This window comes from Lactuca virosa, chromosome 2, assembly GCF_052849685.1.
Source record: "Lactuca virosa cultivar CGN04683 chromosome 2, Lactuca_virosa_CGN04683_v6, whole genome shotgun sequence".
NCBI classification, from domain to species: domain Eukaryota; kingdom Viridiplantae; phylum Streptophyta; class Magnoliopsida; order Asterales; family Asteraceae; genus Lactuca; species Lactuca virosa.
The window spans coordinates 167233009-167251560 of record NC_136427.1 but is presented as its reverse complement, the minus strand read 5'-3'; the positions used below and the strand labels follow the sequence as shown (position 1 = coordinate 167251560).

General features: G+C 36.2%; 1 protein-coding gene and 1 non-coding gene across 2 annotated transcripts; one reads left to right on the top strand and one right to left on the bottom strand.

Annotated features, from left to right (window-relative positions):
* Positions 1–5278: 5278 nt before the first annotated feature.
* On the top strand, positions 5279–5439 carry LOC145161869 (U1 spliceosomal RNA). Its single transcript, XR_013738733.1, has one exon. It is a non-coding gene; the product is annotated as a U1 spliceosomal RNA (small nuclear RNA).
* A 242-nt stretch (positions 5440–5681) lies between these two features.
* LOC145156594 (protein trichome birefringence-like 8) lies at positions 5682–8201 on the bottom strand. The gene is made up of 4 exons (XM_079075898.1): positions 7743–8201; positions 6654–7043; positions 6408–6560; positions 5682–6312 (listed from the first exon to the last, which is right to left on the bottom strand). The coding sequence occupies exons 1-4, from the start codon at positions 8132–8134 to the stop codon at positions 5985–5987; spliced, it is 1263 nt and encodes a 420-aa protein (XP_078932024.1). The 5' UTR covers positions 8135–8201; the 3' UTR covers positions 5682–5984.
* Between the last annotated feature and the right edge of the window lie 10351 nt (positions 8202–18552).

Below are 18552 nucleotides of genomic sequence, written 5' to 3'. Positions count from 1 at the left end.
AAGAAACAGGAATTCAGGAGGGATGAAGACTACTAGACAGCAACGCCCCTTTGATTTATCCAACAATCGTTGGGCTAATTCTGGTAGCGGGCTGGCAATATCTGGTTCCTTTTGGGCCGGCTCTCAACAACTTGGCATGCTTGAGTGTCGATGTCCACAACATTGTATTACCCTTCGACTATGACCTTGTCCTCGGGTAGCTAGCAATACTAAGAAAAGGATAGTTGCGATGCATTGTTGCAAGATTCACCCATGTTACCATGTAGCTTCGGCATTAGTGGTACCCCAACACTACAACAAAAGACACCATGTAGCTTCATCATTAGTGGTACCAATACTACAAGAAAAGACCCCTATACCGACGACATCTATGCCTATGACACATGTTGCTACAACGTATGCTATACCGACGACATGTTGTCGGTATAGGGTTGACCAAATTTGTTTGATCTGGGTATCTGGGTATCTGTGCCGATGACATGTCGCTGTCATAGCTTAGGCGGGAATGAAAAGGGTTACACGGTTTTCTCATGTCGTCGGCATAGGTTACGGAAAATATAATTTATATTTATCTATAATTCATGTTTGCAGAAAAGAAAAAGACGTTTGTTGAAAGCTATCCCAACGGCATGTTGTCAATTCCGACGACTTGTTGTTGGAACAAATATTTATTTATTTATTTGCAAGTAGGATATGGCGCCGTTTACTTTAACCTAGTAACGACGATATGTCGCCAACATAGGGTTTAATCTCAAGGAATAGGTCAGTTGACCCTCATTTGCAGCTGCACATCCACACTCATTCTCTCTCGATCTCTCCACCATGGATTCTACACCGACGACCCTTCGAACACTCTCCTTCACTACCAACCACAAGTAACTTCTATGTCACTTCTATTTTCTAATTTCATTTTTTTCCGGTTCGATTTTGAGATTTTCATGTTTTTTTGCTTTATTTCCCGATAAGGCAGTCACCGGAGGACCATCGACGACGACATCGAGTTCCAACCACTCTCCTTCATCATCGACCACAAGTAATTTTTTGTGATTTTTCAAGTTTTTTTATTTATTTAATTTTTTATTTGGGGTTTTTTCAGTGACCACCGGCCAGCACCAGAGGACCACCGTCTACAACCCGCCACTGAATTTCGGGCACCATAACAGGAAGAATAGGTAAGGTTTATAGCTTTTTATTTTAGTTTTGTCTTTGATTAGCTGATGTTTTTATGTATTTAGAATCTTTGATTATGTAATTGTTGATGATGACCGGTTATTTTGGATGTATAAAATATATAAAATGTAAGATTGTGTTAGTTGTTTAGGTTTACTAGTTTGAGTACATATAAGATGAAGTGGAAAAGTGCTTAATTGATTAGTGTTTAAAGTGTTTCTATTTAATTTCATGATAAGTGCTTAGTGATTAATTGATAAAGTGTTAAATTGATTAAGTGCTTAATTGATAAGTTCTTAACGTGTTTCTATTTTCATGATAAGTACTTAATTTATTTTGTAAGTGAATGCTTAATGAATAGTTGTTATTGGTTTGTATTGTAAAATGCTTAATAGGTAAGTGTTTAATATGTTTTTATTTTCACGATAATATGGTTTGCAAGTGCTTAATATTTTTAATGACTTAATTGTAATCATTATGAATTTAGCTTAATTAGGTAATATGATTAATTAAAGTACAATGTTGTAATTGAAACAAAACAAAAGTAAATTGTTACAATAGAAAAAAATAAATATATATATTTAAAGTACAATGCTATAATAGGAAAATACAAAAATAATATAAATATAAAAAAGAAATGAAAATAGAATACTTTATCAAACTAACTAATAAAAGCATGTTGCAATTAAATAGCCTAACTACAAAGGTTATTAATTGAAACATACTTTTATTAGTTTGCTTATTAAATCATTCTATTTTCACTTATTTTTCATATTTATAATAGAAAAAAACAAAAAAGTATTTAAAATACAATGTTATTATGTATAATCTAATAAAAATACATTGCTATTAAAGAAACCTAACTGCAAAGGTATGACTATAATTAACAAAAAGATGAAATTAATAAGAAATTAAAATTAAACAGTAAATTATTTAAACCATAATATTATGTATTATAATAGTAAAAGTACGATGCTATAACAGAAAATAAACAAAAGTTTGATGCTTTAATTAACAGTACGAAAAGACGTTGAATCATTGATTTTAAGTTTAAGTCTCTTATGTATAATCATCAAGAGCCTAGAAATATCCGCCCAAAAATTGATTTAGAGATTAATTTTGGGATGCCCCCATTTATGGATTGTTTTTTGACTGTTTTACCTCATTTAGGATGTGAATGTGTATTGCATGATTGTTTGTTTAAGAAAAAGTTGGTTGTCATTTTTTCTTTGTTGCTTAGGTATAGATTTATTTATATACTTGGGAGCTAAGGGTAAATGTTACCGAATTTTTCTCAAACAAATAATCAAGTAATATACATTCACATATGAGAAAAGGTATTCAAAAACAAGGTTTAGAAGCCTACCCTTGCAAATACTCTCTCAATTCCATCCAACTTTTACTTCTCAAGTACATATTTCTTTATATACTTGTGAATACTCTATCCATTCCATCTGACTTTTACTTCTTGCAGGGTAAACTTTAAACTCTAACTTATGTTTTATAGCCCAAATATAATCCAACTTTCAATAACTATGTATATAATGTAATTTTTAATAATGAAACAGTAATGATGATCGATAAGAGTTGGATTAGAGAGAAGAACCGAATGTCTTCAAATTTTTTGGAAGGTATTAATAACTTTATGAAGATTTTTGAGAAACATGTCCACTGTGAAGGCAAAGTGGGTTGTATGTGAAAAAAGTGTGTGAATATGTATCAACTGTTGTTACATATGGTTTATGCCCATATACATGATTGTGGGTTTTTAGAATCGTATACTATGTGGGATCATCACGGTGAGAAAACAAGTTGCTTTAGATTTAGGCTACAATTCGACTCCAAGTATAAAAACTCGAGTAACTAATGAGATGTTTTATGTAGTTAATGATGTTATGGCATAACAAAATACAAATACATAAAATATAGATGAGGAGGAACGAGGTGTAGATCCGGAATTTGATGTTTTTTTTAGGATCTCAATACCGAGTTATACCCTGATTTTAGTGACATGTCTTCCCTAAACATTATGGAAAAGTTGTTGCATATTAAAATGATCAATAGATGGACAGTGTAACGCCTACTCATTTGGGACATACATTTAAGATATAGTAAATAATCTTAGCTAAAGATGTTTTATTTGTTTTGTAATACTGTTGAGAACCATGGAATTGCTCTATCCTAATAATGGGGGTGCAATTATGTATTCATATTCCAAATACAAGACTGAGGAATGTTAAAAATAATTATTAAATTCGACTATTGTATTTGAAACACTAGAATTTAATTACTTGTATTGTTTGTTATCATAGGTTTACACCATGAAAAAAGAAAGAGTATAAATATTACATATCAATTTCTCAAGGTAAATGGAGTATCTAAGTCATAATTTCTTACAAAAGGTAAGATACAAAAGATCAGAGATACGATCTTCTCGTTGGATGTTCTTCATCAAATCTATGGATGTCTATTCCATGGCTTGTTTTAGCATTTTACTATATATTTTTGTTTGCTAGTAAGATGTAGTATTTTGTTAGTTTGTATGTTTATGTGTATATGAATGCATCAAATTATATAAGTTTATGATAGACTGAGGATAAGCTATTTGTCTTATATCAAGAGATATAGGATATTCTTGATTTTATAACAAGTAATAGTTCAATGTTTTTTTTTTCAATTCCAATGATAAGTTGGAGTAAAGAATGTATTCATGCTTATCACTAGAAATGAGTTTTTGTAGGCGTATATGCATTTTTATCTTAATCCTAAAAGTTTGAACATGGTTTGAAAGATTTCAAGTATGTGGAAATTAAATTGATGTTATCTTAATCCTAAAAGTTTGAACATGGTTTGAAATCTTAGAAGACACTTCCTAAACATATATAACATGTTTATTTCATTTCTTTTGTTACAACTTACACTTTCTATCCTTCTTATAAAAGTACAATGTTGTACTACGAGAAATTGAAAGTTTTTTTTATTGAAAGAGTACGAGAAATTGAAAGTTGGATGCTATAATAAGCAAATTAATAGAAGTATATTGCTATTTCTTTCATTTAACCTTATTTAAAATATACTGACACTAGAATGCAACAAAGGCTTGAGAGTATAGTAAGGAAAATATGGAGTGATTGTTGGCTTTGTTGCTCAAATAAAGCAGTGCCATCAGAGGAGAAAAAGTCGCTTAACTGAACTTGAATATACTGGAGTGGGGGCGGGGTGTTCTATGTTCCAAATGCACATAGGATACATCATACAAAATTAATGATCCAACTAAAGTAACTCACACATGTATGTATGACACAAGTACGCATGTTAGAGAAGTATCTATGTTACATGGGCATAGGACTTTGTGACTTTAAATCATATAAAGATGTTCCAACCAATGTAGCAATTATGTACGTATGAAACAAATATGTATGTTACACTAGTATGTATATTTTGCAAGTACATCAAATGCTTGATATGTATGTATGTACGTATAACACAAATATATATGTTATACAAGTATGCCACACATGTATGTTTAATACAAGTATGCACAACATATGTACATATTTAAAACAAGTGTGCCATGCTACACGTTAATTATAACAATCCATACATCAATTTTCCTAACAATAAGTTTGTACTTGGTTAGTTGGTTATTGTGTCAACACATAGCAAGGTGCCTACAGTACAAGTTCATTGTTAAAATCCGTTCTCATCAACAAATTAAGATGCTTTAGTCTTAATAATAACGAGGAATCTTTCAATGTTTTTTTGTTTTGTTTTTTTACAATTCCAGTGATAGGTTGGAATCAAGGTGTATTCATGTTTATCCTAGATGATTTTTTCTTTGCCGAACAAAAATTTAAGCCTTTAGAGAATTATTCTTGTCTGGTTCTCGATCAGGAATATATAGTAGACTTCTAAAATATCAAGTACCAAAGTTTGAAGAAAATCTAAAAATGTAAAAGCATTTGGTTTAAATATTTCAAAGCAAATGTGTGGAACGAAAGAAGCATTATGTGGTAATATGCCTTATAATGGGATCCCACATAGCCAGAAAGAAGAAATAGAGAGGGAGGGGTATCTGTATAAAATGAGAACTAGGCAATTGTAAAACTTACTTACCTGGATGGGGTCAATGGTTGGTCAAGATGGACCATGGCCTAGAGTAATGACTTCCATTGCACTTCGGATGGGTGCTAACTTAAGGTCGGCCCAAGTGGTCGAGCCTACATCATAATTTGTGCCAGTGGGGGCTTGCGTTCGCGCAGCCCCTCCCCAATTTATAAGTAAATTTTTTTTTCCAGAATTGATTTTATATTTTTCTGTCTCTATTTTTATTCTAATTCTCATAGTCCCCTTTGATAACTGATATTTTCTCATAATTGATATTTCTCATTAAACACAATATTGTTTAACAAGAGTTCATGAGACGAATACCCTACACTAGGCCTAAAAATATACAAAATACATACAAATACAAAGAATATTGTTTAACAAAAATCACAACTATATGTTAAAACTAAATCAAGGACAATTTACAACATTTTTTTATAAAAATACTACAATAAGAATTCCATATTGTGTTAATTAAATGTGATTTGCTCTTATCCTAATTCTACAACTACACAGGTTCAGATCTTCCACCCATTAATGGCTTCTTCCAAAAGAGTATCAACCATCGTTGGTGCGAGCTCCACCAATAAATTAAAATGAACCACACTTCATGTGTCACTAAATCATAGCCCGAATTGGAGCCTTCGATAAACTTCTAAACCCGTTTATGTAAATCTCATACATCTTTAATTTACTTTTCATCTCCATCACCTTGTTTTGAACCCACTGGATAAAAGTTGAGCATAAAGAAGTTCGTTCCAAGTGTCAGGGACTCCAGGTAGACACCAATGGCTACAATCTTGTGGAGCCTTTGATGGAGTACCTGGTTCCCTATATCTCGAAGGGTGACCATCTTTTCTCATTGTTGTTAGATACGTAATGTTTAAGAATTGGACTTTGTGTTCAGCAGTTTCCATCTCTTTGACTACATTTGAAATGATTTGATTGTTTAAATGTTCACTTTCTGGGTTCATGTAGTCTGTTTCTGGTGCTTTACTACGATCACAATGTCCACCAGTGTTCCATTCTCCATCCCTGCATTTATAACATATTAATTTGTTCTTTCTTATTTCACGTAAAACTATTAATCCAAAGGTTATAAATTCGAATGTTGGATGTAATTAGATAACCTGTAATGTACTGGTGAATAGCTTCGAAAGAAGATGTAGCTCCTATCGGAATCCTTGAAAGCCCATGACTTTAATGTTTGAAGAGACTTCGCAAATGCTTCCATCACGTCCATTGTCAAGTTCAGTGTCTTTTCTTCTTGGAAATACCACCCCCTAAACCAAAAACCATGATCAGATTGTTAAAAATGGCGTCTTTTTGGATTGAAACGATGGTTGAAGATGATTAGAAAGATGTTATTTGCTCACATTTTTAGGGTTTTGTCTTGGTTCCACCAGTGACCGGCGCTGAAGACAAGAATATCTGCTCCGGCCCATTTTGAAGAGAACCGGTGGAGCTTATCAACCCTAATGGCTCGCAGGATTTCTTCCGACGAATTTTCCGGTGGGTCATCGATGACTACCAGGAAAGGGACCCGGTAATACTCGATGGTTAAATTGTAGTCATGAAATCTGATTGAAAGGAAGCCTTTGTGTTTGGTTATGGGTTTTCCATGCTCTTCGTATATTGTGGAAAGGTTTGAGACTCCATGAGAAAGCATGCATAGTAGAGACTCCCATTGGTTTCTTCCGATGGAGTCTCCGGCGAAAACTATTCTTCCATTTCTGCTTCTTTCAAGAAAATCTCTCGCATCAAATCTGTTCCACAGGTATTACGATATTATCAATTCGTTTTTACAATATATTGGTAATGAATATTAAAACACATACTATTTACTTTTGGACATATATAGAATCCGAAGACACGACATACGATTGAATGCAATAAAATGATTCATTAATCATAAGATTCGATCAAAATCCAAGATTTCAAAAGGGAATAGTAAGTTTGTCGAGGGATTAGTCTTTTGCCATGGTTGGTCGATAGTTCACTGTTCAAGTCACTAGTCTACTGAAAAAGTTCTTCGTTTTGCGAGCGAAAATTCCCTTGAAAATTGTATTTGGTCGGCGAAAAATCTTATCCTAAGTAAGATCCACAGCAAGTATGCTTTTCTTTACCACATAGTTCCAAGAATATGAAAATAAATAACGAGAAAAGAACAAATGGATACAATTAAAATCATTAGGCTTCAGAGCTAGAGTAAAGGTTTCATATAAGTTTGTACAGTTTTGATTGAATCGAGATAATATATATGAATGGAAAAAAAAAACTATATTCATAACGTGCGATGTATGCATTTAGTTATGAGCATTAACTCTTCATCCATGGAAACTAACAATCGCTACCTCGAAATTCATATTTTATACCAAATAAAACTTTAAAACAATAAAAAAAGCCATGCATGCAGTTTAATATTGCTTAATCTACGAGTTGAAAACTCTAAACAACACCCATACCTGGGTAGATCGCACCCATGCGGTTGCCATCGCCAATTGACATACCCAACATCCCGGCGGCCATTGCGCTGGCACCGGAATCCCGGATCAAGAAAAGGACAATCTTCGTTGTACTTTTGGTTAGGGTAAGTTTCATCCCAAACCCATTTCCCAAACGAATAATCGCAGGTATGTGTGGATCCTGGGATTTGGGTATCGGGTAGGGTTTTGGAGAAGCTAAAAGGAAGAAGAAGATGAGGGTAGAAAGGGGTTAGGAGGTTGCAGAAAAAAACGGAGGTTATGATAAGAGAGATGAAGAGAATGAGTGCATAGGCCACGTCTTTTTTAGTGGGAAAGGGTAGAACGAAAAAATGGGGTAGCTTTTGGAATTGAGTTTCCTGACGAAGATCCATTAGAAGAGGAGGATTGGTTGAATGAGGGAAATATTAGGTTTTCTTTTTGTTAATTTTAAAGGGCTATTAATCGAAAGGGGGAGAGAGACATAGAGATTTGAGTAATGATGTTAGTTTTGCATTTATTGGAGATAATTTGCATCTAGGCCCTTTTATATTCTTACGTATTAAAATGATGCCTAAAACTTGTAAAAAGTTCATGAGTTAGAGTGGTAACGAACAATGAGTTATGAATTTGATTGATTAATACCTTGTGGTTAATGATACTTACCGATAGAACCTTATGTCATATCTAATTGTTCTTATGGATTTTATCTTTCCAAGTCTTTTTGTCGCAACAAATAGAACAATTCGTAGCCCCCGTTGGGATCATCTATTCGCTAGAAAAAAGAAAAAGAAAGAAAAGGAGGCAGTTCCTATGGGGGAGTTTGAATGACAAGAAAAAAATCAACTGGGTCGCATGGAGCAAAGTTACTACCCTAAAGAAATGGATGGGCTCGAAGTTGGTTCATTGAAAACTCTTAATACAGTCTTGGTAGTCAAATGGCGGTGACAGTTAAAGTCGGAGCCATCCTCACTTTGGAGTTGTGCCATTGTAGGTATACACAATCTCCAATCTAAGCTTGTTGACTGTTATTCCAATAGATTTCTTAGAGGTGTTTGGAACAACCTTACCAATGTTAAGAGTGACTTGCAAAAACTAGACATTCAAACAAGCATGATTATTAAGAGAGTGGTTAACTCAGGCTCTGAAACTATGTTTTGACATGATACTTGGGTAGGCTCGTCACCCCTAACATCACCCTATCCCAACCTGTATGCAGCTGAAATGGAGAAAAAATTTAAGGTGACAGACATAATAAGAATTTCTGGTTTCACTTGGGTCAAGGCATTTTGAGCAGACCTTGCTCAATGTTGACTTGGGTTATCGCATTGCAGTTATCAGACTGTTTCAACCCAACTTGGAGAGGGATTCTTGGCGGTATGATTAGGTTCCAAATGGGTGATACAAGGTATATGCGTTAAGACATTTAATTAACAATTCTACTCTTTCTCCCCCCTAAAACTCGCAAAGTTTCGTCTAGTTGAAAGAAGTGCCAGAAAAGTAGTGTGTTTTGTTGGAGAGCTAAAATGGGCCGAATACCTTCTGCCATGGCACTGAGGAATAGGGGCGTCAATTTTGGATCCACCCTATGTTCGTTCTATGGGATTTTTGACGAATGTGTTGATCATATCCTTATATAGGATGTACTTTTGAAAAAACTACGTTTGAATGGATTATCAGATGTGGCATCCAGTCCCCACACCCGTATGCACAAGCACCATGTCTTGAGACGGTCTTCTAGAAAACCGCTAGACGTCGCTTTGGCTTTAGCTCTTTTCCCAATGATATTCTTCCAACCTAAAAGGCCATCACTAAATTCGGTTAGGGTTCACCCCTAAGTTCATGTTTCTACCCTTAACCCCCTCCACGCATGTCCCCATTTTTAATTAATTTATAATGAATTAATTCACTCGCATGGGTCATACAAACACCTCACCATTCAACATTATGTAATCATGCTTGTTCTTTATTCATTAGTTCAAGACACATAACACCACAAATCATAATAAAATCATGTAAATAAAACACACCTTTTAAAATCACATTCAATGCTAGCATGCGTTCCCTAATTCCAAGATAAACATGTTATTTCAGAATCATAGCAAGTATAGACTTCACACTTTAATCATCAAATACAATTCTCACCACTAGCATGGACCTAGCCACTCATTTCATGCAAATTCATCATATCATGGTGTCTAGCATATAAATTCACCTAGTCACTTTGCTGACAGAGAAACAATAACATCTTACAACCTATACTTCACATATAATCAGAACATAACATCACATACAAGTCTCCATATTTGTACTAGACAACCATAAGAAAGACTCACCTCTAATCCGAATGAAATTAACTAGGAAAAAAGGAAATTAACCTTTAACAAACATCAAACACCCTACAACAGATTATAGCAACACAATTAAGAAACGACACCAAAACAACAAAAATGATTACTCTGGTCATCAGGCGTGTCGCGTCAACGTAGGGCCAGGGCACGCCACGCTCACGGTAAAAACAAGATGCGAGAAATGTGACTTCTAGCATTCCCGATCAATTTCTAACTCACTTTGGGGTTTTTTCAACCATTAGAAACATACCTAGGATGTCTAGATCGATCTAGGGCTTTGTGGTAATCGTTTGGATGCTAAAACATCCCAAAACACTTCTTTGAGTGCAAGAACAAGACCATCACCACTACCAACCGATTTGGAACAAAAATATGTGTAAATATAAGTAGAGATGAGTCATAATAACTATGGAAATAAGGTAGATTTAATAGAGAATGAAGAAGGGAAGAAGACACGATCTCTATAAGAAGATTCTTTACTTGAAAGCACAAAAAACACACCACCACCTTCTTGTATCTTTACCACAACTTCAAAGATGGAAAACACACTAAGGAACTCTCTTAAAGTGAGTTGGAAGTTGAAAATAGGGTTTGCTTTTCAGATTTAAGGGCTAGGTTAGTTTAAATACATGATAGATTTCATTCGAGGTCCCTAAAGTTTGAGAAAATGAACCATGATCCCTATGTGTCACACCCCCGGCCGGTGGCTGAAACGCCGAGTTGTGCGACGTTAGAATGTTAGATATCAGGGAAAAGACATACATGGAGTAATACGCTGATATATTAAACAATGTTGCTATTTATTCATTAAATAAAATATGTTACAAAGTTGTTCGAGGTATAGATAGGTTACAAAAGCAAAGTACAAAAGTAAAGCACATAAACTTCGAGCTGCATCACTTGTGTTACTTCCTTCTTCAACTGGGTTCATTATCCAGAGCATACATGTGGTTTTTGAAAGGTCAATATAATATTGGTGAGTCCACACATTTTATTGTTATAAAACATGGTGTGGTTATTTTAGTTATCTCGTTTATCCTAAACTCACTTGCTTGAGTTTGTGTGTACTATCACTACTTTCTTAGGTTATATCCTAACTTCTAACGGTCATAACTTCCGCGCCCCAAATCTACTTTCGACATTCTTTATATGCCCGAAAAGGTAATGAAAGGCCCTACAACCCCATCAAGTATCCTTCGACTCTAAACCTTCCGAACCAGAATCCTTAATTCAATAAAAAGCCCAGAGAATCACTTTTACCATTATACCTGTGGGCTCTAGAACACAAACTGAGAGCTTGGCTCGCACAACCTATATAATCCACTCCCAAATGGGCCTAGAACTCAAAACCTTTGAAGTACAGGGTCCTAACTTGATCCATTAATGTCCATAATTCTCGAAACTGGAAGCTTCTCGAAACCGGATGTTACAACTGCTTTCAGAACTCGATATGGTCATTATGAGTTCTTAGTCTTGCCTTTTCGGGCTGACTAATGCCCCATCTGTTTTTATGTATCTTATGAATAGAGTATGCAAACCCTACTTGGATAAATTCATGATAGTTTTCATTGACGATATTCTGATCTACTCACGAACCAAGGAAGAGCATGAGCAACATCTTTAAATGATCCTAAAGCTTTTAAGGAAAGAAAAGTTGTAAGGAAAATTCTCTAAGTGCAAATTTTGGATAAGAGAAGTACACTTTCTAGGACACATGGTAAGCAGTAAGGGTATTCATGTTGACCCATCAAAGATCGAAGCAATGAAGAGTTTGAAAGCACCCAAGACACCCACCGAAGATCGTCAATTTTTAGGACTAGCTGGCTATTATCGTAGATTTATAGAAAATTTCTCCCATATAGCCAAACCCCTCACAAAATTGACCCATAAAGAAATAAATTTTGTTTGGGGAGACAACAAGAAGCAGCTTCCCAAAAGCTAAAGGAAATGCTGTGCAGTGCACCGATACTATCCCTCCCAGAAGGCACTGATGATTTCATCATATATTGTGTTGATTTGCATCAGGGTGTGGGGTGCGTATTGATGCAAATGGGGAAAGTCATAGCCTACGTTGTTGGATAAGGTGTCTAAGTCCATAAATATATTTGGTATGTACTTGACCCGATCCGACATGGTCCATTTGGGTTGCACTTCACCGGAACAATTTGTATGGATAGAATTTTGAGTTGAGTATATATTCATGATTTATTAATATATTATAAGTTATAATATATTAATATGAAATCACATTATTTAATTAGTATTGATCAAGAATTAATTTGGTGATCAAAAGAGACTAGTTAAATATGGATTCTAATTTTATGGGCCAATGGATTATTTAGGATGGGCTAAGCTTGCATGGAAGTCCATGGAGTTTTTAACCCATGGATCTTAAGTAAATTAAAGGTCATGGGTATTAGGGTTTACATGGATGTAACCCTAATCCTCCATACTATATAAAGGTGTCACTAGCTCTAGAATTCGGCACTAGTGTGTGAGACTTGAAGCATAGCCGATTTTGTGAGCTTAGTATACTCTCTCAAGAACTTCCAAGTTGTTGTGGTGATTTGTGATTCCACTTGAGGCATTCACATTATTGGTGCTAGGCTCTTAAAGCTCCAAGCAATCAAATACAAGAAAAGGTATGTATTTCTATCTAGATTTTTGTTGTATAAGAACCTATAATTACATGCTAGATAGGAAAATGCTTTGGAAATCAATTTTGCATGTCTAATAGAGAAAACATACTTCCAAAGCATTTAAGGTTGTATGTGCACTTTAAGGTTGTTAGGATGCTCCAAACCCATCAGTGGTATCAAAGCCTAGGCTTGTTTTCTATTATATTGTTGTTTTTTTGTGATTTTGCAAAGCTGTTTTTTCTGTCTGACTGCTCAAGTCGGCGAGTCTATGAACAGACTCGACAAGTTGATGCTTTTAGGCATGGACTCGACGAGTCTGATGATCAGACAACATGCTGTTCGAGTTTTTTTTGGCTATAATTGGGTTAGGATCATTACCTATAACTGTTTTGAATCATTTAAAATGTTTTTATGATATGGTAATGATTATCCTAATCTAATTACAAGGTGATTGTCATAATTTCAAGAATTGTATTAATATGTTTATGTTAATGTCTTGAATATTGATGATATGAATTATCTTGTTTCTATGAGTTTGAATATGATCATGCATGCTTATTTGATTAATTGAATCCATGATGAATATATTTTAATGGACTCCATAACTTGTCCTCAAGTTATGGATTACCAATTCTTTTTAAAAGAGCCATTAAAAAAAATCATAGGTTATAGAAATGAAGAGTCTTCATTTTAATAGGTCATTAAACTCATAAGTTATGGAGTTCAAAAGTTTTGAAGAGTTTCAAAACTTGCCCTCAAGTTTTGGGATTTGTAAAGTTTCACACACTAATACTTTAATTCAAATCCCTAGAATTTTAAAAGTTTAAAATTCAACCCTTATACTTTATAATATTATAAGTTAATATATATATATATATATATATATATATATATATATATATATATATAAGATCAAGTCAGTCTTACCGTTAGTAGGCCTCATTCACGAAGCCAGTCTATAAGGGGGGTAAGAGGTTGTTGCCTATAAAATGGCAGCTTAATGGGTGTCCACTCTCACTCACCGCTTCCTTGACTGGTGGAGGGTCGTTAGCCGAACGAGTAGGACAAGGACTATAATTATCATTAAAAGTATAATGATAAATATAAAGTAACTAAACTTTTTATAAATCCCCAATCTTAGTTACTTTAGGAAAATGTGAATTTGGTGCTAACCCATGAAATTACACTTTGTACCTTACCAAGTCGTTAGTGGAGCGTGTGTGGTTAACTGACACACTAACATGGACTAGTAAGAGTGGCAAAGGGTAGCTTAATGTTTATCATAGATTGGTGGAGCGCGTGTGGTTAACCGGCACATCGATTAGGTGATAAAATTAAGTGTACCAAGTTAATTTGCATGGTTATTCACACCTTGTTTTGTGATCCTCGGCATCCCAGTCACAAATTTGAAGGGCACAATCGAGATTTAAACATGCCATTGAAAAGTTCAATAAATCTCAAAAGAATCTAGGAATTTCAATTCATTTAAAACCTAATTTACATTTCGCTTTTCATGGTAAAAATTGGTGAATCGTCATTCACCTACCTTCAAATATTTTATAGTTTGGATTACGACATCCCTCTTCTAAGTTATAAAATATTGTGCTGGGTCCTAGCCTTAATATTTCATTTGGGTGTCTTATTAAGGACTCTTCATCTAATCTAAACTTGTCTTTCTTCCTTTTCAGATGTCTTCCAACAATGCTTCAGGCTCAAACCCTACTGGCTCCTTCTCTCTTATGAACCTTTGTGGGTGGGTCATTTTTGATGGAACTAATTTCAATGACTGGATTAGGAACATCAGAATGGTCACACGCTATAAGGACAAGGAATATGTCCTTGATAAGGAGCTTAAGGAACTTGATGAGTCATCTGTTACTCCACAGAAGGTTGCCGATTTTAGGGCAAATGAGAAAGATGCCACCAAGGTAGCTTGTATCATGCTTGCCACTATGGCACCCGAAATCTAAAAGTCCTATGAGGACTTTTACCCTTTTGAGATGCACCAGGATCTGATGGAAAGGTACCATCAGATTGCTCGTCAAGAGAGGTATGAAATAATCGCCTCCATGATAACAACTAAAATGAAGGATGGAGAGTCTATCACGAGCCACCTACAGAAAATGCAAAGATTTGTGGACCGTCTGCTCAAGCTGAATGTGAACTTTGATGAGGAGTTGTCTATAGATATCATTCTACACTCCCTACCTCCATGTTATGATTAGTTTCGCATGACCTATCATATCAACAAGGAGGAATTCACCTTGAGCAAGCTTCAGGGACTTTTGAGGACTGGTGAAAGCAATCTTAAAGGGAAAAATGTTGTTTCTACTCCTACCACTGCCCCAGGTCTCGCAATCGGGCAAGGTAAAGGGAAAAAGAGGAAGACCCCTTCGAAGGGTACCAAGGGAAAGTGTCTTGATGGCTCCTCTTTGAGTGGAACCAAAGGTGGTTCTGCCACTCCCTCTTCCAACCCGAAGGATGCACAATGCTTCTACTGTCAGGAAAAAGGGCACTGGAAGAGAAGCTGCCCAAAGTACTTGCAGGATGTTAGGGATGGGAAAGTAAAACCCACCCATGCAGGTTTTTATACTATATTGTCTAATAACTCACCACATACTAATTCTTGGGTCCTTGATACAGGGTGTGGAATTCACATTTGTTCTGATTTGCAGGGCCTAAAAAGAAGTGAGGATGTGGAGCACGGGAAGATAAACTTAATCATGGGGAATAGAAAAGCTTCACCTGTCACCAAGATTGGAGTTTATTCTTTATTGCTAAATAGTGGGTTAATGTTAGATTTGAATAAATGCTGTTACTCGTCTGAAATGACGAGAAATATTATTTCTTTTCATGGTTTGTACAAGCAAGGATTTACTTTTTCATTTGATAATGAATGTGGTGGTATTAATGCTTTTTATAATAATATTTTTTATTTTAAAGCATTACCTTATGATGGTGTATATGAAATTGTGTCTGTTGTAGATAACTTAGGAAATAATGTATTGCATATTAATTCTTCCACTAGTTTGGATAAGGCATCCTTTTGGCATTGTCATCTTGGACATGTCAACAAGAAGCGCATAGGCCAACTCCAGAAGTCTGGAGTCTTGGAACCATTTGACTTAAAGTCGGATGATAGTTGCGAGTCTTGTTTACTTGGAAAAATGACAAAGTCACCCTTCACTGGTACTTGTGCAAGGGGTGAGGGTTTGTTGGATCTCATACACACAGATGTGTGTGGACATTTCAAAACCGCCACAAGGGATGCTAATCGCTTCTATGTGACTTTTACTGATGATTATAGTAGATATGACTATATCTAATTAATCAAGCATAAGTCAGAAACCTTTGAAAAGTTCAAAGAGTTTAAACAGGAAGTGGAGAATCAGCTGGGCAGGAACATTAAGATGCTTCGATCCGATCGAGGTGGTGAGTATCTTAGTACAAAGTTCCTTGACTATCTTCAGGAAGGTGGAATCGTTTCACAATTGACACCTCCCAGGACACCACAGCTTAATGGTATGGCTAAGAGGTGCAATCGAACCTTGTTGGACATGGTTTGTTCCATGATGAGTCGAGCTTCGTTACCATTCTCATTTTGGGGGTATGCCTTAGAGTCTGCCGCCCATATCCTTAATCTAGTCCCTACCAAGAAGGTTGCCAAAACACCTCACGAGATGTGGACTGGGAAAGTTCCTACTTTAGACCACATCAATATTTGGAGTTGCGAGGCTTTCGTGAGGCGCGAGACTCACGATAAGCTCGAACCTCAAAGTGAGCGGTGTATTTTCATCGGCTACCCACAAAAATCCTTTGGTTACCTCTTCTACAGACCCAGTGAGAATGCGGTCTTTGTGGCAAGGAGAAGAGTCTTTCGTGAGAGAGAATTCATAAGCCAAGGAAACAACGGAAGGCAAATTGATCTTGAAGAGCTTCAAGAGTCAAGTGGTGAAGGAACCTCAAACCCTAGCAATCAACCTGAGGAGGAAACTCCTGTTGAACCAACTGACGAGTCTGTACCTCTGAGGCGTTCCACTAGAGTTAGGAATCCACCTGAGCATTATTATGGTTTCCATATTACTGCGGAAGGTGATACATTTATCAGTGATAGTACACTGGTAAATCTGGATGAACCTAACAACTATAGGGAAGCCATGGCAGGCCCCGAGTCTGCTAAATGGAAAGAGGCTATGGACAGCGAGATCCAATCCATGTATGACAATCAAGTTTGGAACTTGGTTGACAATGTACCGGGTCGTAAGACAGTTGGGTGCAAATGGATCTTTAAGAAGAAGACCGACATGGATGGGAAGGTACATACTTACAAGGCGCGACTGGTCGCGAAGGGCTTTACTCAAACTCCGGGAGTTAATTATGATGAAACCTTCTCTCCAGTAGCGAAGATTAAGTCTATTAGAGTTATGCCAGCCATTGCTGCATTTCATGATTATGAAATATGGAAAATGGATGTCAAAACCGCTTTCCTTAATGGAAAGTTGGCTGAAGATGTTTACATGAGTCAGCCAGAGGGTTTTGTCAGTGCAAAGTACCCTGATAGAGTGTGTAAGCTTGAGAAATCCATTTATGGATTGAAACAAGCATCTCGCAGCTGGAATCTTTGTTTTGATGACAAAGTCAAAGATTTTGGTTTTTCAAGAAGCGAGGATGAGTCCTGTGTATATGTCAGAGCTAATGGGAGTATAGTTAGCTTTTTGGTACTGTATGTGGATGACATACTACTAATAGGAAATGACATCCCAACCTTGCAGGAAGTTAAGTCCTGGATTGGGAAGTGTTTCGCTATGAAGGACCTTGGAGAAGCTGCCTATATCCTAGGGATAAGGATATTGAGAGATAGAAGTAAAAGACTAATTGGACTTAGTCAGAGTACTTACTTGGATAAGGTGTTGAAGAGGTTAACATGCAGAATTCCAAGAAAGGAGACTTACCGATCCAGAGCAACGCCAAACTAAGTAAGACTCAGAGTCCAAGTACAGAGGCTGAGATTGCTGAGATGCGTCGATTACCATATGTTTCCGCCGTTGGCTCGATCATGTATGCTGTGACTTGTACTCGCCCTGATATGGCCTTTGCTTTGAGCATGGTCAGCAGATATTAGGGGAATCCTGGCAAAGCCCACTGGATTGCGGTAAAGAACATTCTCAAGTACCTGCGAAGGAATAAGGACTGGGTTCTTAACTTCGATGGGAGAGATGACTTGAGAGTGGTGGGGTATAACAACGCCAACTTTCAAATCGACAGAGATAATTTCCGCTCTCAGACGGGCTGGGCCTTTACCGTGAATGGAGGAGCGATTACTTGGAAAAGTTCAAAGCAGGAGACAGTAGCTGATTCAACATGTGAATCAGAGTACATAGCAGCAAGTGAAGCGGCAAAGGAGGCGATATGGCTGAAGAACTTCATTGGAGACCTTGGAGTTGTACCAGCTATAAAGGAGCCTATGGAGATTTTTTGTGACAACAATAGTGCAGTTGCCTTAGCCAAGGAACCAAGAGATCATGGCAGATCCAGGAACATTGACAGAAAGTATCACTTCATAAGACACAAGATAGAAGAAGGAATCTTCGTGGCAAATAGGGTATCGTCAGAAGATAAACCAACATATCCCCTCACGAAGGGACTGAATAGGGTTAAGCATTTGCAGCATGCAAGGAGCATCGGGCTGAAGGACAATATTAGTTTTAATAATTAGATAGATATTTATGAAACTTGTAAAATGTAATTGACATTTGATGATTAAATCAAATTTGTTATTTATTTATGAGTAAAGTTACTATCTTGTGTCAATCGTTTACTATT